Source organism: Bubalus kerabau, chromosome 5 (genome assembly GCF_029407905.1).
Source record: "Bubalus kerabau isolate K-KA32 ecotype Philippines breed swamp buffalo chromosome 5, PCC_UOA_SB_1v2, whole genome shotgun sequence".
In the NCBI taxonomy this organism is placed as follows: Eukaryota; Metazoa; Chordata; class Mammalia; order Artiodactyla; family Bovidae; genus Bubalus; species Bubalus kerabau.
In genome coordinates, this window is record NC_073628.1 from 11,164,462 (window position 1) to 11,187,636 (window position 23,175).

Consider the following 23,175-nt stretch of genomic DNA (forward strand, 5'->3'; position numbering starts at 1 on the left):
AAGACAGCCAACAGAGCTTCCTGGCCTGCAGAAGGGTAGTTTGTCCTGGGGCGGATGCTGTGGCACCGGCGTGGATTGGAAGAGTGATGGGAATCGGTTCTGCTGTGGCTTGAGCAGAACGGAGAGCCGGCGGGAACCCTGCACCCCTCCGCTCTCCCTGACTGAAGGCAGCCATCACCCTGCCTCCCATTCTGTAGCTGTCACGTGGGAGCAGGGGCCATGCCCAGACTTCGGGAAGGAAGTAGCCAGCCTCAGAAAGGCCTCTGGTACCCCCTCCTCTGCCCACCCCCTCTCTAGCCGGCCAGGATTCGATGAGCATCACTCTCGTCCCAGCATCAGCGCTTCTTCTGCCCACTGCGGTATTTGCGCCCCTCACCTGCCGGCCAGCCCCAGGGCTCACCCCAGTTCCCCACCTCCTCCACTTGTAGTCCCTCACAGCAGGGGTCTGCAAACTTTTTCTGTAAAGGACCAGATTTATAAATAATTTAGGCTCTGAGGGACACGTGGTCTCAATCACATTTAAAAAAAAAAACAACAATATTTTTAAAATGTGCAAACCATTCTTAGCTTGTAGGCTGCACAAAACAGGCCACCAGCTGTAGCTTGCCAGCCCCTGACCCCTCTCACAGTTCAGCTGGCGTGCTTCTGACATCCTTCTCTCACCACAAATGCTGGGGACCCACACAGAGAGTCAGAGTGAGAAGGCTAACCAGGACCCCCCAAATCCCACTCCCTCTTGCAGGGAGAAGGTGTTCCTCCTGCTTCCAGGATGTGACCACCCCCCTCAACACCACCAGCTTCTCCCCACATCTCTTCCTCTTGCCCTTCACTCGTGCCCCTGCAGCCTGCGATGCCACGGAGAACGACAAACCAGGAACTTATGCAGAGCAGCCGTTTTGTTTTTAAGAAGAGCAAAAGGAGTATCTGAAAAATGCATTAACCAGGGAAAAACATGTTGTTTTCGTTGGGTTTGACTTCCCCCAGCACAACCAGCTTCCAGGCAGTCAAATGGAATTTTACCAACTGTGAAACAGTACCAGTGGGCAGGAAACAAAGGAAAAAATGAGGATTCGTCCTGAGGAAAGGGGGCGTTCTTTCTGAAAGTTAGACGCCGGTGCAGGTGTCAGCCTGGAGCACCTGTGGCCAGGACGAAGATGCAAAGACAAAGAAGTCAGCATCCACCGGCTCCGGACCCCACGGCCTTCCCCCACTTTCTGAGACCCCCGCCTCTTCCCCTCTGTCGTCATGTCTCACTCGCCTTTTTGACGACCTCTCCAGCAACTCTCCAGGGCGACCAACCTCTTCGCGCTCTTGGACGGTGGTTGAAGCAGGAGACCTCCTGGCCCAGGAGTCCCACCCTCTGGGACATCCCATCAGACTGGCCATCTTTCCCTTGGTGGCTTGCCTGCCGCTTCTGAGAATCGCTCTCCCTGTGTTCAGTTGAGAAGTCAAAGCAGGGGGACCTCAGCCAAGCACCCAGAAAAACCCACCAACCGCAATGGACTAGAGGGGCAGAGGGGCACTTTTCACCCCTGGAAAGGGCAGGCAGCCCCACAACCGCCCAGCGGTTCTCTGAGAGAAGCTGGCTGGAAGACGTCACCCCTTGACCTCTGGCCCCACGATGCTGCCCACGTGATGATTCCTGGGCCATCTGAACCGAGCCTTCCTCAGGGCACGATTCCTCCAGACCACCCTGACTGTGGACACAGGTCCCTCGAGTCCTGCCAGGCCCTCTACAGACCTTGCCAGCTTCCTGCACTTTCTGTCTCTCTCTCTCTCTCTTTGCCCCTTGGCGCCTTCTGGACTGATTCTCCAAGGAAAGGCCCCTGAACTGGACCCCAAAGCCTTGGTGGCTATTCCCCAAATCTCCAGGAAGGGGGACCCAGGAGAAGGTGCAGGATGGCCAGTCCACCATGTGCCAGAAGAGACTAACGTTCTCCTCCAATGGGCCGAGTCTCTAAGGACCTGGGAGGGAGCCCCCCAGACCTGCCTCCTGGCGGCCAGGACTCAGGGATGTCTTGATGAGGGACTTCTTTGGATGCAGCACCCTCTGGGTTTCCAAGCTTTCTAAGAACTTCCTGCCTGGAAGCCCAAACCCCTGCCCGCAGGGTCCCCAAGCAAGATGGCAGCAGAGGGCCTCCCCCTACCTTCTCCCAGGGGCCCAGGTGCTCTGAGTAGCCTCTGGTCTTTGTTCAGCCCGAGATGAATGAACCTTGGATACGGACCGTGTCCCTGGGCCTGGGCTCCACTCCTAGCCTTCCCTGCGGGTTTTCTTGGGGCATCCCAGCCACACGCCTCTGCCCAGCCCCTCCTTGGTGGCGAGCTGGGTCTCAGGCTGCAGACACCTCCACTCCATTCCCCTCCCTTCCCCATCGCCCCGCCGCCCCCGCCTTCTCCCCTCCTCTGCTCTACAACTGTTGACAGTGCTGAAGTTTGGTTTCTCTTCTGCAGGCCAGTTTCTTATGCTGTTTTCTTCTCTCTCTTTGTCTCTGTCTCTGTCTCTCTCTCCTCCCCCTCCCTGCCCCCCGCCACCCCGCGGGGCCTCCTCCTCCTCTCCCCCGGCCGGTGGGCTGCCCACCCCGCCCCCCGGGCAGGGAAGGCCGGATGGTGGTGCTATCCTTGGTCTTAGGGCTTTCGGAACAGGATGACTTTGCCAATATCCCTGACCTGCAAAACCCAGGAACCCAGCAGAACCAGAACGCTCAGGGGGACAAGAGGTACGAGCACAGGCGAGGGCCTGCGGCGGCCGTGGCAGAGAAGGAGGCGTGGAGAGGCTCCCAGCCTCGACCCCCAGCTGCTGGACAAGGCAGCGGCACCTTCTGCGGATGCTGGAGAGGGAGGACGACCCCTCCCCAGCCGGCGCCCTCACACCTGCCACGCTGGTGGTGTCCCTTGGGCCTGAGGCCAGTATGGCTGTCCTGGGACCATTCTGGATCAAGCCTGCTCCCCGGGCCTGCCTGCCTTCGCCCAGAGCAAGCCAGCCTTTCGGCCCCCATCTTTCCTGCTTGGCTCCCCTCTGCTGCCCCCTCATCTTTCATTTCTGTCCCACCCGACCCAGAAATCCCAGTTTCTCCGGTGGTTTGTGGGCAGCGGGGATGTTAGGGAGGGGGCATCAGCCTGTTTTCCCTCATCCCCGCCACCTCAACCTCCCTCTTGCCTGGAGGTCCCCCTGGGGTGATGGTCACACACACACACACACCCAACACCTGCAGAGATGTGACCTGGCTGCTCAGGGCTGATGGAAGAGGAGGCCCTGGCGGGGAAGGTCTGGGGCCTAAGAAAGGCCCAGGGATCAGAAAGAACCAGAAAGGCAGCCCCCACTGAGCCTGAGGTACCAGGAGGAGGGAACAGGGTGGGTGGGGGGTGAGAGCAGGTGGCAGGGGCTGGTCGGGCCCTCTGTCACTGGGAACCCTGCAGCTGGCCTTTGGGAGTAGCCCGCGTGGCCCCAGCATGGGCTGAGCAGAGGGCTGGGCATTTAACCATCCGTCGCCCTGGTCATCAGAAGCCAAAGGAAGCATCATCGGATGCCCTCATCTCAAGGAGGGAGCAGAGCGCTCTCATGGGGAAGGGGACGGGCAAAGGTCAAGGGACCCAGGGTTCAGGCAGCATCACTAAGGCAGGATGACCCTGCACCTGGTCTGGCCACCGCCTCCCACCTGGCCTTGGGCTGGGTCAGGTACATACCTGTAATCGCGGGAGGAGGACTCATCCTCTTGATCGGGTTGTACTTTTCATCAGACCAAAGGCCTTCAGGAGAGTTGTGTGGCCTGACAGCCAGGCCACCTCCTTCTAGCTCTGGTTTTGAGACATTGGGCAAGTCACAGCCCTTCTCTGGGCCTCTGCTTCCTCGTCTGTCAAGTGAGGGATTGGACAGGGTGACCCCTTCCAACTTGGACATGCTAAGCCTCTAGCGAGGGAGCAGCCCCTCGGGTTGAGGCACGGGTCAGAGCCTGTCTGCTAGGCAGGGACCCTGACCCTCACTCACTAAGAGCCCGAAAGGTGCAGGAGGGACTGTCCCAGGCTGCTGCCGGGGGCCTGTGTGGGAGGGGAGGACAGGCCGAGTTAGCCAACTTGCCTGTCTCTGCAGTGGCTTCTGGAAACCCAACTCTGTTATGTTCTTCCCATCCCAAGTTCACAGTTGCATGTCTGGTGGGCAAAGCCGCAAGTGAACAGAGAGTGGGAGGGGAGCATGGGACCAGCTCTTCCGCTCACGGGCACAAATGGTGTCACACCCTGAGCCCAGGTCCTGGGATGCGGGAGGAGCTGAGGCTGCCACCTCCAGGCCCCTGGAACCACCGGAGTCCCGGCTTCCTGCAGGCCAGCCAGAGGTCTTTGGGGGAGAGGGCTAGGGGCCGCAGGAGCTGGAGCCCTCTGAAAGCCTTGCTAAGAACCCGGGCTCCTGGACGACAAAGGTGTGAAGCGTGAGGGAGCAGATGCAGGCTGGAAACGAGATTTCACATCACCCATGTGTTAATTAACTGGCTCCATTTTCACCCACCGCCTATTTTTACCCCCTTGCCACTCAGGTCTCACTCCATATTTTAAGACACTCATCCCTTCTGATCATTGCATCAGTCGTCCCCTGCCTTTCTGGGAAAGGTGGGTGTGGAGGTGGGGGCCCTGCGCCCTCGCCCCCACCCAGCCTGACTTTCAGAGTGGACCCAGGCCATTCCCACCCAGTCACACCTACTCCATCCCGGAAGCTCATTTCTCATGGCTGTTGGGGTGTTTCTCAGGCAATGGGCCACTGCTAGGGTGCTTCCTGCCCGGCACTCTCCCCTCCCCCAAGCTTGGCATTGGCATCAACCTCCGGGCACCGGGCACTTTAGGGTCCACCCCTCTGGGCTCCTGGCTGCATGGACCTTGCAATGGTGAGCTTGGGTCAGCTGTTCCCTTCCTCCTCAGCTTCTGCCTCCACGTCCAGGGTTCGCCCTCCAGTCCCAGCACCCCCTTCTCCACCCAGCTGACCCCTTGGCCAGGTGTCTCTGGGGTAGCAGATGGGTGGCCCATGGCTGTGGTAGGGGAGAGCATCCAGCCCCCCAGGTCTGTTAGCCGCAGGTTCCCGGGAGACAGAAGAGCCCTAGGAGGAGGTGTGGCCACTCCAGGTCCCAAGCAAGTCACTGCCCCCCACTCCCACAGTTCTTGGTGGCCCTGAAGCACCCCCCATCCAGGACCCCCCAGACCCCTAGGCCTCAGTGCTGGCGCCCCAAGAGATGCAGACGGCTCCTGGGCCCGCGAGGGGGAGGGAAGGAGGCCACGGCTGCCCCTGGCCCCCACGCCCCGCTCGCCCAGCCCACTTCACCCGCGCTGCCCTGCACCCATGCATGCTTCATGCCCTGTCTGTCCCTCTCACCATCGCTTCTCGGGATCCAAATGGTTTCCACCATGGCCCCACCCCCCAGAGTGGGGTGGGGGACAGGGCGGGACCTAGCCACCCCATCGCTGCCCCCCGCTCCGAAGCCACCATGCTTCCTCCGTCCCGGTGTGTGTCCCCGCCTCCTCTCTGCCTCTCCTCTCGGCCGCCTCGCTCCTTGTCCCCTTGTCCACCCTGCAGCCTCTTCACTTGTGTCCGACTAACCTTTCTCGGCTTCTCTCCCTCCCTCCCTGTCTCCTTCCTCCCATCTGCTCCTCACAGGGATGCCCCTGGGCCAGGCCGGGCCCCTCCGCCTCTCCCTCTGCCTCCATGCCCCGTCTCTCTGTCTCTCTCTGTCCTGTGACCTCCGATAGCTTCAGTGGCGCTGACCATCTTTTCCCAGGCTGCTTGGCAGCTGTGCTGATGCTGTGGTGTGGCCAGAATAACTCCGACTTTCTCATACCTTCAGCAGTCAATCTCGGCTCTCTCCTCCTCTCCCACTCTATTTTTAACCTGACTTTACCTCTCCAGCTATTTCAGTCTCCTCTTCCTCCCCGTGCCTGTCTGTGTGAGCACGTGTCCATGTGTGTGTGTCTGTGATGCGTGCATGCGTGCGTGTGCTCTGCTGTGGCTCCGCCTCTGGGAGGGTGCCCCGCGTGTCCCGGCTCGGGTAGGGCATTTTCCGTGCTGTCTGGATGAGGCCGGGTTCTCACAGCAGGTGCACCGTGCGTCTGACTCTCGTGGCGTCTGTCCCCAAAACTGCTCCCTGCTTTTTCTGTTTCAGTGTGTCCCGGTTCACACGCACCCCTTGGCATGCCCGGGCCTCCCCGAACGTGTGTCCTCTTGGAATCTAAGTGTGCACAGCGCTGCGTGTGCGTCATCTTGCTACCTCTGGTCGATCCGCCTGGTTGCCCATGCCTTTTCTCTCCCTGTTGCCTGGGTGTCTGTTGTGCTTGTGTGCACTCGTGTATGTTTATGTGTGTTTGTGTGTGTGTGTGTGTGTGTTCACACACCCTGCTGTTGGGTCCTGGTGTCTTCTCTCCAGGGCCTGGCATACTCCATGCATGTCCTGTCTGCCTGTCGTAGCCAACCGTGGGTGCTGGTGGCTGGTCCATTCCGAGGGCCATGGCTTGTGTCCAGCCTGTGTGTGCCTCCGAGTCTATGGCTCTGGTAGCCTCGAAGCTGTTCTACTGTAGCCCGTCATGAGCCCCATGCTCCCCACCACACGGTCCCTTCCTCGCTGCCTGCCCCCACCTCTCTTCCTCATGGGATGTTCCAGCCTGGTCCCTGGACAGGCTTCCTGAATCCCGGCTAGACAGAGACTGGCTCACCACCCAGCCGCTGGGCCAGAGAGCCCAGCTTCCCGGGGGGCCATGCAGAGTCAGGGTGTAGATAGGGGCCTGGAGTGGAACCGTCAGAGCCGGGGGCTTTTCAGTGGGACCCTGTCTTCCTCTGACCTGGTGAGAGCCTTATCAAAGTGCAGTCCTCAGAGTGGGAGGAGGGTGGAGATTGGGGAGCAAGGCGGTGTAGAGTTGCCCCATCCAATAGGTGGCCATTTAAATCTAAATTATGTCAATCAAAAGAAAAAATTCGGTTCTCAGTTGTACTGGCCACGTTTCAGATGCTCAATAGCCACACATGGACATGAAAATTTCTAGTGGACAGGGCTGCGTGGACACCGGTCCCAACCTCACCTGGTCAGTCTCATGTGTCTAAAGGGCACCTGTATTCCTGCTGAGCCTGAACAAACAGGTGGGGCCTCCAGGAGACAGGAGCTCTGGGCGTGTTTGCCAAGGGAAATGACGCGGACAGGGGAGCCGGACACGCTGTCTCGGGAGCCTCCCTCCTGGGCTGGGGCCAGCAGGGGTGGAGGGAGCCTCTAGGGAGGGCGGGTGCTCAGAGAGCACCACGTGAGCAGGGGCTGCAGGGTGGGGTACTTTCTAGGGGACAGGAGGGGTGGGAACACGGGCCAAAAAAGCAGCTGCCAGGGGATGTCCAGCCAGATCATGCAGGGGCAGAGGCGAGGGGGAGGTCTCCTGCTGGCCCGCAGGAGGTGGCAGCTGCTTGGGTACCAGAAGGTCCTGCCGCCTCCCAGGCTGGTGGCGCCCAGTCCAGCCCACCTCCGAGCCCACACTCATTCAGATCCCTTCCTGCCCCCAGGTTGCCTGCAGGAGGGAAGGCAGTGAACACAGCCCCAGTGCCCGGCCAGACACCCCACGATGAGTCTGACCGCCGGACCGAGCCTCGTTCCTCCGTCTCAGACCTCGTCAACTCCCTCACCAGTGAGATGCTTATGGTGAGAAGGGCAGGGGGCAGGGGGTGGGGAGCGTGAGGGTCAGTCATGCAGGAGAATGACCCTGGTGGCCAAGTGAGCCTGCCCTGCCTCCTTTTCCAGCTCTTTCACCCCAGCAGCCTCTCTGTGCTTCAGTTTCCTCATCTGTCAAGACATCCTCCTCCCATCTCTGGGTGGAGCCAGGGCCATAGAAAATCTGATACATGGTCCTAGGAGGAAAGGCTTGTGGACCAAAGACTTGGAGCGGAAGGTGTCCCCTCTCTTGGAGGGACCGCCCACTGAGTGGAGGTGTCAGGTGGCACTCTGGGACCCCGTTGCTAGGGGTCAGCTGAGGCCCAAAGAGAACAGGAGAGCAGAACCCCTCTGGTCCTAGTCCTTCTGAGTGGACCCCACCCTCCTGGGATCCTGGCCCTGTGGATCTGGGGTGTTCTCTCTAGGGGAGAGGTTGTGGCGTCACATGGCACCCCCTGGTGGCAGCAGTGAGTCACAGCCATTTGCCCCACCTGCACTTTCCAAAGGGCTCCTTGGAGGGCCCAAGGCCCCAGGGCGAGCCCCCTGTGATTGGGCAGCCGTAGAGGTCAGGCCAGAGTCAGTCAAAGGCTTGGCAGCCCAGAAGTCCCAGGAAGGCTTGGCGAGGACCTACCTGAGGGTGGGAACCCAGTGCCTGCTAGATTCCTAGTGGGGACAAATCATTTCCCATCCCTGGACCTGGGTGCCCCACCCTCCTCCCCTTACTCCTCCCTGTCTTCTCCATCCCTCCTGTAGAGAAGGAAGGGGGCTTGGTGGGCTCCTGGGCCCTTGCTAGACCTGACATCATTCAATTCAGTGTTCCCTTGCCCACCATTCTGACACCACACCCCCCACCTTCCCAGAGGCTCCGGAGCCCCAGGCCCCACCCTCCTGCCATTTAGGGTTCTGGCTGGCTCAAACCATCCATCCACACTCCCCTTTTCTAGATTGTGATAGGCACACACATCACTGGGAGATCTCATTAAAATGCAGATTCCCAGTCAGCAGGCCTGCCACGGGCCCAAGTCTGCATTTCTCTGGAATATAGACTAGGGTATCAGATTTTTCCACATTCCAGATCTGGGCTTCCTTCAGCCTCTCCCCTCTCCCCTTCTTCCTGCCCGCTCTGAGCCCTGCCTGCCTGGTCCTCCACCACCTTTCTGCCTGTCTTCCCCCACCCATGTAAATCAGCCCGGCCTTCCTCTCCTCTGGACGGGCCTTCGGCACAGTCCATCCTGCTTCCCTGCACAGCCTCTTAATTGGTTCCAGCTTCCCAGTAGCCAGGTTCCCAGAAGGGACGGCCCTTTCCCAGCCAGCTCGCCTGCCCCTTGCTGCCTCCAGGGAGGGGCCGGCAGCCTCAGGCAGAAGAAGGGAGTGCAGGCCCCAGAGCCCTCTCACATGCTCAGCGAATGCTCAGAGGTGGGCAGGCAGGGTCTAATTGCCTAGCCTTAGGCCACAGCTGGGTCACTGGCATTAACAGTGATGATGAAGATGAATAGGGCAGAAGGAAACCAGGCCCCAGGCTGATCTCCAGGTCCCAGACTGTCCGAAGCTCAGGGGTCAGGGAACAAGTCGGGCACCCAATATAGCCTTTCAGACAAAGGGACTGAGGGGAGGGGTCAGAGAGGAGGCCTAGCCATACCCGCATCTGGGTTACTCCTGCCTGCTTACCAGAGCTGGGGCTGAGGTAGCACCTCCTCCAGCCCTTGGTGGGGAGGGCGGGGGTGGTGTGGCGTGGCTAGCTTGGTTGCCATGGATACAGATCCAGGAGCTGCCCCAGCTGGTTAATTAGGGCTCAGGGCTGTGGTTTGGGAAGACTGGGAGTGGACACAGAGCCACTGCCCACTTCTGAGGTGAAGTCCACTGGCCCAGGTTAAGACTCTCAGCACCAGACCACCCTGTTTGCGAACCAAGATCCAAATAACCAGACCAGGAGGGGCTGGGGCCACCTCCGCTCCGGTCACCAGGGTCTCCACCCCAATTTTAGAAGGCATGGGGTGGGGCAAGTGGTCCTGGAAGGGACTGCATGCCCCAGGCTCTCAGTCCATGGCCAGCAGTGGCAGGGGCCAGGCTGCAGAACAGGACCACAGAAGGGTCCCTTTAACCTTCCCTGGAACCCCATAACATAGGTCTGTCTCATGGTCCCACTCTATAGATGCAAAAACTGAGGTTCAGAGGGAGTGGGGCCAGTAGGAGGAGAAGGAAGGAGCTCCCAGGGAAAACTGGACCTGAGTTGGAAAGCCAGATTCTCAGTGGGCCTGAATGGAGCTTGCACAGGGCTGCCTGGATCCAGCCAAGGGGTGGGGCTAGAATAGCTTCTTCGCTGTGAGAAGGATAGGGGAGGCAGCTCCACCCTGCTCCCACCTCCAGGCAGGACCAGGGGTGTGGCTGGTGAAGCCCCAGACACTGGACCTGAGTGCAAGAGTGAGGGCAGCTGTAAGGGCATTCATGATGGCTGGGCGCTGACCTGCATTCAAATTCTGGCCCATCACTTAGTCACAGGCTGTTTGAGGCTGTAATCTCTGTGCCCCAAACCAGACTAGAGCCCAGTAGTGTCTGCTTCATTAGGAAGTTGGAGGGAGTAGCTGAGGGCAAAGCCAACAGGGCAGGGCCGGGCCCAGGGTGGTTACTATTGGTGTGATCTGGGTGCCTCTCACCTGAGTCAGGGGAGTCCACACACTGGCTTGAGGCGGATGGTGGGAGAGTCTCAAAATCACCCTGGGATGTGGGCCTGCTTTGGTGGCAAGAGTGGACTTTCAAGTCAGAGAGAGTCCATACTGCTGTGCAATCTTGGACTTGTGACTTAACCTCTCTGAACCAGTCTCCTCAGCTAAAGAGTGGTCATAACTGCCTCTCCTGGCTGTTGTCAGGATTCAGCAAGAAGGTGATGTAAGAGACTTCTGCCGCGGTTGGTGCACATCATACATATTCGTGTCATCTGTATTCCTTAGTAGTTCAGAGCCTAGGGCCGCCTCTCCAGGAGGAAGGAGGGGGCACAGAAAAGTCTCCTGCAGGGGAAGGGGCGAAATCAAACCAGTTCCAGCAGTTTTGTCTTAAATGTGGTACCCTGGGCCCCACCCTGGCTCTTAATCCCCTCAGGAGCTTTTAGAGAGAGGAATTGTTTTTGTTCAGTTGCTGAGTCGTGTCCAGTTCTTTTGCAACCCCATGGACTGTAGCCCACCAGGCTCCTCTGCCCATGGCGTTCTCCAGGCAAGAGGACTAGAGTGGGTTGCCATTTCCTTCTGCAGGGGATCTTCCCGAGCCAGGGATCAAACCCGGGTCTCCTGCACTGCCCGGCAGATTCTTTACCACTGAGCCACCTGGGAAGCCCAGAGTATGGAATGCCTGGACCATGTGGATCCCTGGGTCAGGGGTGGAATTTAGGATAGGACTCGGGGAAGGATGCAGGTGGCCGGGGAAGGACAGGATTCTAAAACCTAACCATGTGTCCCCGGTGAGCAACCACAGCTGGGAACACTTGGCTGAGAGACCCGCCCCCAGCTACTTCCCATTTTTTCGACTTCCTCCAGGAAATGGGACACCCATGCCACCCCCCATGTCTGTTGGTTGCTGGGTTGGCCCATCCAAGTGCCACCCGCCCCGGGGATGAGGACTGAATGCAGGTGCAGCCGCCGCTGCAGCCATCCGGTGTGTGTACTGTCATCCGAGGCTCCTAGGAAAAAACTCTGCCGCCCAGGCCACCCCAGCCCCCTAGAAAGGAGGCTCCCCAGGGATGCGGCCCGGGAATCTGCACTTTGCCTGTCCCTGCTTTACACAAACAGACATTGCTCCTGAAAATTCACCTCTCTCATTTTGGAAATCTCTTTATCCTCAGAACCCCAGAGAGTCGCTTTCTAAAGAATTGCCATGGTAAACTCTTTTGAGATGAGAACAATCTCCCTCATCTGTTTTGTAGCCCAGGTTTTTGTGTTGGTGTATTTCACAGGGGGCCCTCCTGTAGGGCTGATGGAAGGGTGGGAAGGAGGAGGAGGGAGCTGGGGTCCCAGGGTGCACCAGAGGAGGTGAAGCAGCCTGTGGTGAAGCTGGGGGTGGGGGCAGACCCAGGGCTGCGAGAAGAGGCTGGGGAGTGGGGTGCACACGGCTCTGGGGTTCAGGGGTCATCCTGGCTCTGCCCCCTCTCCCTGTGTGATCCTGGTCAAGGCACCTGGCTTCCGCCTCGGCGTCCTCACCACCAAGATGTGAACAGGAGAATGCCACCACCAACCCCACATGGTGACGGGGCAGGGATGGAGGCGGCTCTCCGTAGCTGGACCGGCCTTGGGCACAGGGAGGGGGCCTCCCAACCCCGCTGGACTGTGGAGGGGGCTTCGGGGAAGCAGTATTCTCCCCAACGCTGCCTGCCTCTCCCCTGCCCCCAGCTCTCCCCAGGCTCCGAGGAGGACGAGGCCCACGAGGGCTGTAGCCGTGAGAACCTGGGCCGGATCCAGTTCAGCGTCGGCTACAACTTCCAGGAGTCCACGCTCACCGTGAAGATCATGAAGGCCCAGGAGCTGCCGGCCAAGGACTTCAGCGGCACCAGCGACCCCTTCGTCAAGATCTACCTGCTGCCAGACAAGAAGCACAAGCTGGAGACCAAGGTGAAGCGGAAGAACCTGAACCCCCACTGGAACGAGACCTTCCTCTTCGAAGGTGAGGCCGTGCCGCCCCTGCCCCCAGAGTCCCCTCTTCCCCTTGGCTGTCCCCCGCACCGCCCAGCCACACACACACACACACAGATGACCACATGCACAAACACACTTGTACAGATACACACACGCACAGGCCCAGGAACTCGGCCCAGTCACCCCGATGCGTTTCATGTCTGGCTGGGATGAGGTTACAGGGCTGAGTGGACCCAGCATCACAGCCCGAGGGCAGGGAGGAAAGCTGGGCCACTGCCCAGACACGGGACCCATCCTCAGCATGCAGGAAGGAGGGGAGGCAACCACAGGATCCAGAGGGGGAACACCTGCAGTGACCATAGTGTAGAGGGTAAGAGCCCAGGCTGTGGCCTAGGCTGCCTGAGTTCAAATCTCAGCTCTGCTGCTTACTAGCTGTGTGGTCTGGGGCAAGTTCCTGAACCTCTCCATGCCATGGTTTCCCCATCTGTAAAATTAAGATAATAGTGAGGGCTAAACAAATCAGCGAATTGTAAAAGCACTCACAACACCCAGAAAACACTTTATATCAGTTTGTTAAACACCTTATGGCAGGGTGACAGCCAGCGCACCCGCTAAATAATTCCTTAAGGGTGAGCCAGTGGGTGTTTGTTTGTTTCTCCCCTCCTCAGCTCTGCATAGGGTCCTCAGCTCTGCATGGGGGCCGGTTTAGAGATGGCATAACCAGTGAGAGGCTCAGCTATCTGCTGGTGTAGGTGGCCAACTGGTCGGGTGAAGTTTAAGGGCAGAGCCTCAATCCACTGATCCCTTCTGCAAACATTTACCCAGCATCAACTATGGGCTGGGCACTGTCCTGGGTACTGAGGGTACATAAAAGAATGAGGCACCATTGTGACCCTTAAGGCATTCTTTGGAAAACACAGATGTGTAGATAGGTAAACCATGCATTGCATGGCAGATGTGCAAGAGTCCAATATAAACTCCTGTTGGTGACACTGAAAACCATTTCCCAGAAGCAGGATCATTCATGATGGGTTTTGATGGATGAATAGGAGTTTGCCAGATAGGAGACTGGTGTTGAAGAGAGCTGACTCAGGTTCAGGGACTTCATGGAACCTTCAACCTTTCCAGAACACCTGTCTACATGCATTTCACCTAAACAGATGCCAAAGGTCACCTAGGGAATTCCCTGGAAGTCCAGTGGTTAGGACTCCATGCTTTCACTGGCAAGGACATGGGTTCAATTCCTGGTTGGGGAACTAAGATCCCATAAACCACACGGTGAGGTAAAAATAGAGTCACTTGAACAGGTGCCTGGGGTACTCCAAAGTGAGCAAGACATAGCCCATAGCCCCCCCGATATGGGCCCCCTCTCAAGAATTCAGAAGCTGGGGGCTCGAGGGACAAAGAATTTCCTCTTCGAGTGCAACTGCTCCTATCAGAGGCAACTCTGTGCTGCTGGCATCTTTAGTAGAAGGCACCAGAATCCTGCAGAACTCTTCCTCTCCCTTCATCTTCTCCACCAGCTGAGCTAGGATCTTAAGTATTGTCTCTCCTTCCTGCTCACACCTTGGTTCAGGATCGCATCACCTGAGGCCTCCAGGCTGGCCCGCACCCCCTGCCCTCCCAGGTCAGCTCTTCCTCCTACTAAGCCTCCCAAAGCCCAGTGAGTGACTCAGGCTTCAGACCTCAGGCTCCCCAGTGTCTTCAATCCTGTCCCAGCGCCTTCCCCTGGCTCTCCGCTCTGGCCTGAGGTCCTGTTCCAGCCCAGAACACTCCAGCTGTTCCATCAGGCCCTTTCACGGGCATTTGTTCAATGATTGATTCACTTAACAAATATTTAATCGAGTGCCTACTACGTGCCAGAAATGGTGTTAGATGCTGGGATCCGGTGGTGGCTGAGGACAGAGATGCCTTCCTGGAAATTCTAGCCTTCTGGGAAAGCCAGACTCAAGGAAACATAAATCTCTAGTGCAGCCTGTGAAAAGTGCTGCGAAAGGAATGGGCTAGTGTATAAAACAGGGGATCCAAGCCCCTCTGGGACGTCGGGAAAGAAAGCTGAGACCTGACGGAAGAGGATAAGCTGAGACACGGCGTGGTGGGGCCAAGGCAAGAAAAGCCAGGGTGGCTGGAGCCCAGTCATTGAGTGAAGAGCGGTCACGAGGTGAGCAGGGACAGGACAGCGGGCCAAATTAAAGCCGAGGCAGGGCACCTGGCTTTTATCCTAAGTGCACTGGGAGCCATTGAAAGGCTTTAAGCCGGAGAGTATCATGATGTGATTTCTATTTTTAAAAGCTCACTCTGGCTGCTGTGTTGAGAATGGGCTCTAGGAGAAAGCTCACGAGCAGGGAGGGCTGTTTGGAGACTCTTGTGACTGTCTGGGCAAGAGGTGCCAGTGGCTCGGATGGTGAGGTGGCAGTGGAGACGGGGATGGCTGCTGGTCTGTTGAGGAAGGATGGACGGACAGGCTGATGCATTCGCGGGAGGCTAGGGCAAAATTAGGGAGTCTAAGACAGGAGTCTAGTGCTGTTCCTCCACCTTTGCCATTTCCCCCTGTCCTGTGTCCTCCTGGGCCTTGCTTTCTAGCAGCCGTGGCCATCTCAGGCAGGGCCACATGCCCAGACTTGTCTTATGATGATTGGCAGCGGCAGGGCTGCCCAGAGGGCAAGGGGGGTCACTGCCCAGCCGCCAGGACAAACTCGTGATGAACGAGTGAATGAATCGTCTGCTCTTGATTAGCTGTGGGACTTTGGGCCGATAATTTAAGCCATCTGAGCCTCAGTCTCCTCATCTGTAAAATAGACACGATGCCGTCCACCTCGCAGAACTGTCGAGGGAGACAAATGAGACGGTCCTTGCTGACACTTCAGGGAGGTCTGAGTGCACACGTTCCTGCCCGGGAGCGCTGCCCTGCCTGGGCTCCGTGTGACCGCTCTGTCCTGCTGTTTACCTGCACTGTCTGCCCCCCAGGTTTCCCCTACGAGAAAGTGGTGCAGAGGGTCCTCTACCTCCAGGTCCTGGACTATGACCGCTTCAGCCGCAACGACCCCATCGGGGAGGTGTCCATCCCCCTCAACAAGGTGGACCTGACCCAGATGCAGACCTTCTGGAAGGATCTGAAGCCATGCAGCGATGGGAGTGTAAGGCCCTACCTGCAGGTCCCCGGCTGGGCAGCTAACAGACCAGGTCCTGGTTGTTGTCCAGTCACTAAGTCGTGTCTTACTCTTCGTAACCCCATGGCCTGCAGCCCGCCAGTCTTCCCTGTCCTTCACTATCTCCCAGAGTTTGCTCAAACTCATCTCCATTGAGTCTGTGATGCTTTGCGACCCCATCGACTGTAGCCCACCAGGCTGTCCATGGAATTCCCCAGCCAAGAATACTGGAGTGGGTTGCCATTCCCTTCTCTAGGGGATCTTCCCCACCCAGGGATTGAACCTACACCTCCTGCATTGCAGGGGGATTCTTTATCATCTGAGCCACCAGGGAAGTCCAGATGGGTTCCTAGTCCCTCCTCAATGGCAGGGAATCAGGAGGGTTGTGGGAAGGGAGGGTTGACGGGGCCTGGCAGACCCGAGTTCCCACCAGCTGGCTGGAGGCCAATGCCAATGCTCAGCACTTGGGGAGGCTGGGCGGTGATAGAGAGCCTGGGGAGCAGGGCCCAGACCTGCCAGATGAAGGGAAACCAGCTGTGCAGCTGTGACAGACAGAGGGGGTGGGTAAGCACCCAGGTGCAAGGCGAGGGGTCCCCTGGTCCCCACAGCCCTCTTGTTCTCCCTTTCAGGGGAGCCGAGGCGAGCTGCTCCTGTCTCTCTGCTACAACCCCTCTGCCAACTCCATCATCGTGAACATCATCAAAGCCCGGAACCTCAAAGCCATGGACATCGGGGGCACGTCAGGTGCTGGCACCTCTCACGGCCGGGGGCGGACGGGCCAGGGAGCTTCGGGTGCACAGGAGTCATGCTGGATGTGAACAGCAGGGTCCTGGCTGTGGGCTTCACCCCCGACCCCCAGGCCCCACCTCTAGTCCCCACGCCTTTACCCTACAGCCCTGGTGGCTGCCTTTGGAGTGCCCTAAGGGTCAGCATCATCTTGAACTCTGCCCTGCTCAGGATCAGGAAGAAAGTGAACACGATGGTGGGGGGGAGGGGGGGGGGCCTTGGGTTCTAGCCCCAGCTCTGACACCTCTTATCTGTGACCTCGAGAGAGACCTGAGCCTCTCAGTCTTCCTGTTTGTGTTCCCAGAAGAGCACTAGGCAATGGCTACAGTCCCTGGCAGCTCCTCCATCTGCTGATGCCCCAGGTCCCCCTGCCCTCCTTCTTCCTTGGGCTTTCCTCACCCCGCAGGGAAAGCGCACAGCCCTTCCTGCCCCAGCTTCCCCTCTCTGCTCCTCTGACCCTTCCCCCTGGTGTCCCCCAGACCCCTACGTGAAGGTGTGGCTGATGTACAAGGACAAGCGGGTGGAGAAGAAGAAGACAGTGACGATGAAGAGGAACCTTAACCCCATCTTCAATGAGTCCTTTGCCTTCGACATCCCTACGGAGAAGCTGAGGGAGACGACCATCATTATCACCGTCATGGACAAAGACAAGCTCAGCCGCAATGACGTCATTGGCAAGGTAGTGGGGGTGGGGCGGCGCCTGGCAAGGATGTGTCCTTAAAAGGAGCTGCCGGGGTAGTGAGTGAGCGCAGGGCTGGACAGCAGGAGGGAGAGGGGGTCAGTCTGTCTGTTTCATCTGAAAAGGAGAGGATTGGTCGAGATTTGCCCCTCAGTGTCCTCCCATGGGTCCATCAGTTCAGGACAGACCACTGGAAGAGCAGGGAAAGAAGGAAATGATAGGGAAAAGTGTCCTGGGCCCCAAAGGGGGTTTTCTGGGCAGGACCCTCTGACAAGATAAATCAGCGTCACCCTGGGTTCTGCCTGCAGAGGGTAATCAGCCTGGGGCCTGTGTTGAGAGCTGTAGTCAGGCTCCGAAGACTCTGCTCTTCAACAGCTGTAGGACCTTGCCTCTCTGAGCCTCAGTGTTCTCATTTGCAAAATGGAGCTATAATACCAACTCTACAGCACTTAGCAGGGTGTTGTAAGAACTGCCTGAGGCATGTGGACATTCTCCTTGCAGAAACTGACCTCTCTTCGTCATATATTAACCGAAAGTCCATGCCTGGCCTTGAGTTTTTCCAGGATGCAATTCTGTACCATAAAGCCATCTCTTTTCTACTTTGAAATGTCTATTCCTTTGTTTGGCTATGGCTTAGTGTGGAAAGTGTGGGCTTGAGAGTCACCCTGCCTGGATCCAGGGCCCGTTGCTGCCTCTTAACAGTCATAACGTTTATGAGCCTCGTTCTTCCTCTTAAAATGAGAGTAAACAAACCTAGCCTCACAGGGTGCTGGGAGGATTAAATAACACAGGCAAGATGCTTAACACAGCATATGGAACATGTATGTTACTACTATTGTAATGGCTATTACTGAGAAGTTCCTAGTAAGGGCATGGGTGTCCAATCGGGAATGGAGGTTTGACCAGGAACAGTGCAGGAAGTCAGTTGATCAGGGAGGTACAGGGGAAGGAAAGATGCCAGGGGCAAGTGAGGGGACAACATGCGTCACCCAGGGGATGGCCCGGTATAAGGGAAATGGGAAGTGGCCTGGGCACCCACAGGGAGGAGGGCCGAGGTGGAGGCACCCCTCAGACAGACAGGAACAGAGAACCTAGCTACTGGGGGTGGGAGGGAAGCAGCTGGCCCCAAAGAGGAGAGCTGGCCCTGCCTGCCATCCAGCAAGGCCCAGGGAGTATGTATGACTTGCTGACCTGTGGTCACAGGTAGGATGGGTCACCAGGACAGCATCACCCACATCCCACTGGGACCATGAGTGTTGAGCCCTTCCTTGACCAGCTTAGTCTTTTCTCAAGCTTAGTCTTTCAGAGTTGAGTGAGTCCTACCTTCTGCTGGCTGAACTGAGGTGAAGGTGAATTTGTTCTCCCTTTGACCCAGGTAGCTTAGGGAGCCCTATGCTCTGAGCTAACCACCAGTCACAAGTCTGAGGTTAGCCAGGGGATCACGTACACAGCCTCCCCCACCCTGGGGCTATGAAGCTTCTCACATGGAAGCAGGTAGGATTAGGTTGATAGTATAAAGTCCACGGGGTCTCCAAGACTCAGGTACGACTGAGCGACTGAACAACAACAAACGAAGCCCCAAAGACCCAGATTTAAATCCCTCTGCACCACTCATAAATCCTGTGACTATGGGTCAGTCTCTTAACTCTCTGTACCTCAGTTTCTCCATCTGTAAAATGGGGATAATAACATACCTGCCTCACCAGTAAGGATCTGATGATCTATGTATGCGAAGTCCCTAGCTCCGTGCCTGATAGGTAGTAAGTGCCTATGAAGTGTGGGAATGTTTGTCAGTAAGGAGAGATAGACAGTGCCCAGCAGGTAGGGGAGGGAAGGGCGTGGGATAATCCTGCCTCCATCCCCATCCATCTCCCACCACAAAACTGGCTGGGAGTTTAATTCAAAAGGGCCAGGCATGCCCAGGCTCCCGAGAGAAAGCACAACAAGGAAGATAGGTCAGGCTGGTGGGGGGGTTGGTGGGGATAGGAGGGGCTTCTGTAGGGTAGGTTGTCACTGCAGGCAGGGACCCCATTGGTCCCCACGATCACAAGCTAGGGTGCCACCGTGGACACAGAGTGTCACCACCAGCGGGGGAAGGGACAGTGCCTCAGAGGGTGCCACTAACACGTCCTCTTCCCTCTCTCCCCAGATCTACCTGTCCTGGAAGAGTGGGCCCGGGGAGGTGAAGCACTGGAAGGACATGATTGCCCGGCCCCGGCAGCCTGTGGCCCAGTGGCACCAGCTGAAGGCCTGAATGGGGCCAAGGGAGCCCCAGGGGGCCGAGGGCCGGGTCCCCATCACGCCCTCACCACTTTATGCACAAGGCCCGGCCTGGCCCCCCCGGCCATGGGTGAGGGAAGGATCCTGAGGGCTCGGCCAGGAAGAGGTCCCAGGAACCAGTTGGGCCCTGCTTCTAGCAAGCACCAGCCCCATTCCCCACCGGTCCAGCTCTGGGGGAGGGGCTCTGGGAGCCATTTGCCTGCTTTGCCCCTTTCCTTCCTGACTTGCTGATACTCAAGAAGCGGGGAGGTGAGCTTGAGAGCCAGAGGGCAGATCCCTCCAGAGGCCCGCCAGGTGGGCAAGGTCCCCCCGTTTTCTTTAAGGCAGAGCCTAGGAGTAGAGGAAGGCCGCCCCCTCCCCTGCCCCCAACGTGGGCCCAGGAGAGGGGACGTCGGAGGCGTTTGGCCCCGGCCTGGCCTGACTAAGAGAGAGGGAGGCCTGTTCCAGGGCAGTTTCAGGAGCCGGCTGGGCCCTGAATGCCGAGGATAGTATATAGCCTGCTCCGGGGGTCCTGGAGCCGCAGCCCTGTGTACTTGTGTTGTGTCCACTGTGCGTGTGTAATGTGTGTGTGTGCGTGCACGTTTGGGGGTGGCAGCACGCACTCCCTGTGTCCCTGGGGCCCATGTGCTGAAGGCGATGCAGAAAGGACTGGGTGGGCTGGAGGCTTGAGAAGTCAAGGCACAGAGCTAGGGGGTGGGAGAGGAGAGGCAGGTGAGGGGGTGGGGTGAGGCAGGGATGGAGGAAGAGGTGGGTGGGGAAGAGGGGCAGAGAGGAGCTGGGCTGAGACCTGGGCTCTGTCCTTCTCCTCCCGCCTCCCCAGAGCTCTCCACCGGCTCCCTCCCCAGCAATGTCATCTCTTGAGCATCGGCTCATGCCTTTTAGGCACCACTGTGTATATCACATTCCACCTCTGCTCCTTTCTGTCTCAGGGGTCCCAAGCCCCCACTAGCTCTCTTCCCCAACATCCTCATCCAAAGACACCCTCCCTGTTCCCAGGTGTCACCTCCCAGCCACACTGGCAGCACTCACCACGCCTTCCAGCTTCCTTCCCCTTCCTCCTCTCTGTCTGCCGACCTCCCTGCCAAATTCTCCCTCTCCTCCATCCCACCCCCGCTCGGAGACCTTCCCTTTCATTCCATCGTGGTTTCTGTCCTTGCATCACTTGAGCAGCTCACCTTTCCCATCGCCCCTGGTCCCCTGGTTCAGGCGGAGGAAGCAGAGAGCATTCCCGGATCCTGTGAGCTTTGAGGTTGCCTCCTCCCCCACAAAGAAACTGTGGTTTCCCTGCCTCCGCGGCTGCAGAGACCAGAACTAGCAGCTCCACGGAGAGGGAAGATTTCAAGATGATCCCTGCTTAAGCCCCCTCATCCCCACGTGGGTCCTGGTGTTGATACAAGACCGCTGGCGACCGCCTTCGAATCCCGGGGTCCGCGCGCTTGCGCCTGACATTCCCGGCAGATGCCGCCAGGTGGCGCCAGCACACCACAGTCTGTGGACGAGGCCTGGGACCACGGCTCTACCCCCAAATGGGTCTGACGCCCCAAGAAAGGAGACTCTGGAAAAGGTCCCCCACTTTGCACGGCAAAAGCATGGGCAGTTGGGAACCATGTTCCTTAAGTAGACTTCCCTTTGAGCTGAGCGTTCTGCTCACATTTTTGCCCATATCAAAAGTTTCTTACATAGACTCTCATGCCTTCGCCCTTACCCCTGACCCCAAGGATCTGGAGGAATATCATACAAAGTAAGTGAATCATTTTGTAGAGTGAAGAGTGCTAACGTAAAGCAAGTAGTCACCCACATTCCTTGTAAATCCCAATTTTTCTATATTGTAGCTTTGCTTAAAATGGGGGTCTGCCCTCATGGCACGGCCCTTATCGGGCAGGCTGGGGAACCAACCCCAGTGGGGAGGGAGGGCAGCGGCTCCGGAGACAGTGGAAGCGAAGAAAGGTAGCTGTTGGAAGCTCTGAGAAGCGGAGGGGCTCTGCCAGCCTCCATCCCGCTCTCAAATCCTGTGCCCCTCCACCCCGAGGCGGGTGGGAGAGCAAGCCCCGCCCCGGGTCCCCTTGCCTGCTACAGAGCTCTCGGGAATTGGACCAACTAGCACTGAGTGGGCGGGGCAACTGCATCCCCGTTTTCCGAGCCCCGCCCACGAAGCTCTTAGCCAATCACATGCAGAGAGCCTCACAGGGCCCTGCCTATTCCAAACCTGACCGCACCCAGGCGCAGCGATGAACCCCGCCTGGGGTTCTCCAACCCTCGACGTGTAGCCTGAGCTCTGGGACGCGGGGGTTGGGTGGCAAGCGGCGGGCCAAGGGCAAAGTGGGCTAGCAAGGGAAGAGGCGGGTGGTATGGGTGAGGGCGGAGGGAGGTCTAAGGCTTTAGGGAACAGAGAAAGGGGGAACTTGAGGGTGGAGGAAGGGCACTGCCCTGTCGCCATCCCAGGACCTTGGACAGATCACCCACACTCCCGGGGCCTCAGTTTCCCCATCTGTCAAATGATGGTAATAATACTTCACCTACCTCATGGGGGAGGTTGTAAGGCCGCCGTCACCTGACCTGGGGGTGGAGGCAGGAAGATTCTGAAGGTGCTACCCGCGAGCAAAGTATTATTACCGCAGCCTGAAGGCAAGGCCCGCCTGCCCCTCCCCCTACAGAGCCTCCGGGGATAGCTGAGGCCGGTCTGGGCCCACCTATCTCTTCTCCACTGTGTTCCTGCACCCTTCTTGAGCGTCATCCACCATCTTTGTGGGCACCCTAGAGTTAGTCGTTAACTTGTTCAGGTATCCTTTCTTGTGACCATCACCCCACATAATTGCTGTATAAATTCCACCTGCCCCAGGACCCCGCACCTGCCCACCGGCGCTAGACGCCAGGGAAGGGACAAGGAAAACAGCCACACAAAAAGCCAAGGGGAGTCCCCAGAGTCCCCAGTCCTGCTGGGGCCCCAGGGGTGGGGATTGGTGGTTTCTGTTTGTATTGTGTTTGAGTCCTTGAGCGCAAGTGTTTTATAAAAAAAAAAAAAAAAAAAACTACGACAAAAACCCACCATCACAAAAAAAAAAAAAAAAAGCAGCGAAATGAAGAAAAACTGAAGAAAAAAAGAGGGAAAAAAAAATACAAAATTTTTCCACCACATGCACCCTCTAAGCCAGCAAGATTTCCTCTTTGCAAAATCATATTTTTGTGGGGATGGGCCCTGCTTTTTGTGGCAAGGCCTATTCTGATTAATAAAGGATCGTGAAAAAGTAGGGCCTTGGCTGTTTCCTCCGTGGGTCCTAGCCCTCCACTATCTCCCAGGGGAAGAGGAAGTGGGGGATGGGGATGGGTAGCCTGGGGCCAAGTCTCCCCTCACCTGTCACCTTTGGGATTCAGCTTCATTTGATGAGGCCCTTCTAGCCTATCTTCAGGTTGAGGATATGAACCCACCAGCTACCCAGAAAGCCAGGAAGCAGCCATACCCCCTGGATCATGCCTAAAGCAAGGCTTATTGGGAGTGGAGTCTCCTTAGGGCTTACAGGGTGCCCCCTCTAGTTCACCCAGCCCAACACGCCCTCCCCACAGTTCCCAGGGGACCCTCACCACCCTCCAAGGCAGGTGAGACAAACCAAAGGGAGAGCCTTCGCCTTCCCCACCACCACCGTGAACTCTGACAGGGCCACTGTGGTTTCAGGCCAGTGTGTCCTCTCTGTGTTCCCTGTGGAGTTCTGGGTCTGTTGGCTGGACCTGAGCCTTCTCTCCACCCTTTTCTGGTTTCATCCTTTAGAATTAGAAAAGTCTCAACTCAAAAGCGTCCAAGGCCAGTTCCAGCTTGAGGACCTAGGAAGCTGGGCCCCAGTAGACACAGAGGCCCCGGGGCAAGGTGTTTCCTTCCTCAGTTCTCTCCATCCACAGAAGAGCAATAACCATCCTTGCCCTTTCTCCTTCCCTCCCGCACACAGCCTGGGGGAAACGAGGCTTGGCAGCTCTCCTGGTTCTTTCAGAAGGGAAGTGCTGCACCTGTATGG

The 23,175-nt window shown here is 57.9% G+C and overlaps 1 protein-coding gene across 2 annotated transcripts in view; it reads left to right on the forward strand.

Annotated features, from left to right (window-relative positions):
* The window catches only part of SYT7 (synaptotagmin 7), a 60,168-nt gene extending 40,813 nt beyond the window's left edge, over nt 1-19,355 (forward strand). Inside the window, exons 7-13 of one of the 2 annotated variants that reach the window (XM_055581103.1) lie at nt 2,595-2,717; nt 7,514-7,649; nt 12,035-12,305; nt 15,245-15,414; nt 16,056-16,170; nt 16,692-16,891; nt 19,041-19,355. In XM_055581103.1, the coding sequence (XP_055437078.1) occupies nt 2,595-2,717; nt 7,514-7,649; nt 12,035-12,305; nt 15,245-15,414; nt 16,056-16,170; nt 16,692-16,891; nt 19,041-19,145 (1,120 nt within the window). In that variant the 3' untranslated portion in view covers nt 19,146-19,355. The remainder of the gene's footprint in view (nt 1-2,594; nt 2,718-7,513; nt 7,650-12,034; nt 12,306-15,244; nt 15,415-16,055; nt 16,171-16,691; nt 16,892-19,040) is intronic. The other variant, XM_055581102.1, reaches the window with a different exon arrangement.
* Nucleotides 19,356-23,175: the final 3,820 nt, after the last annotated feature.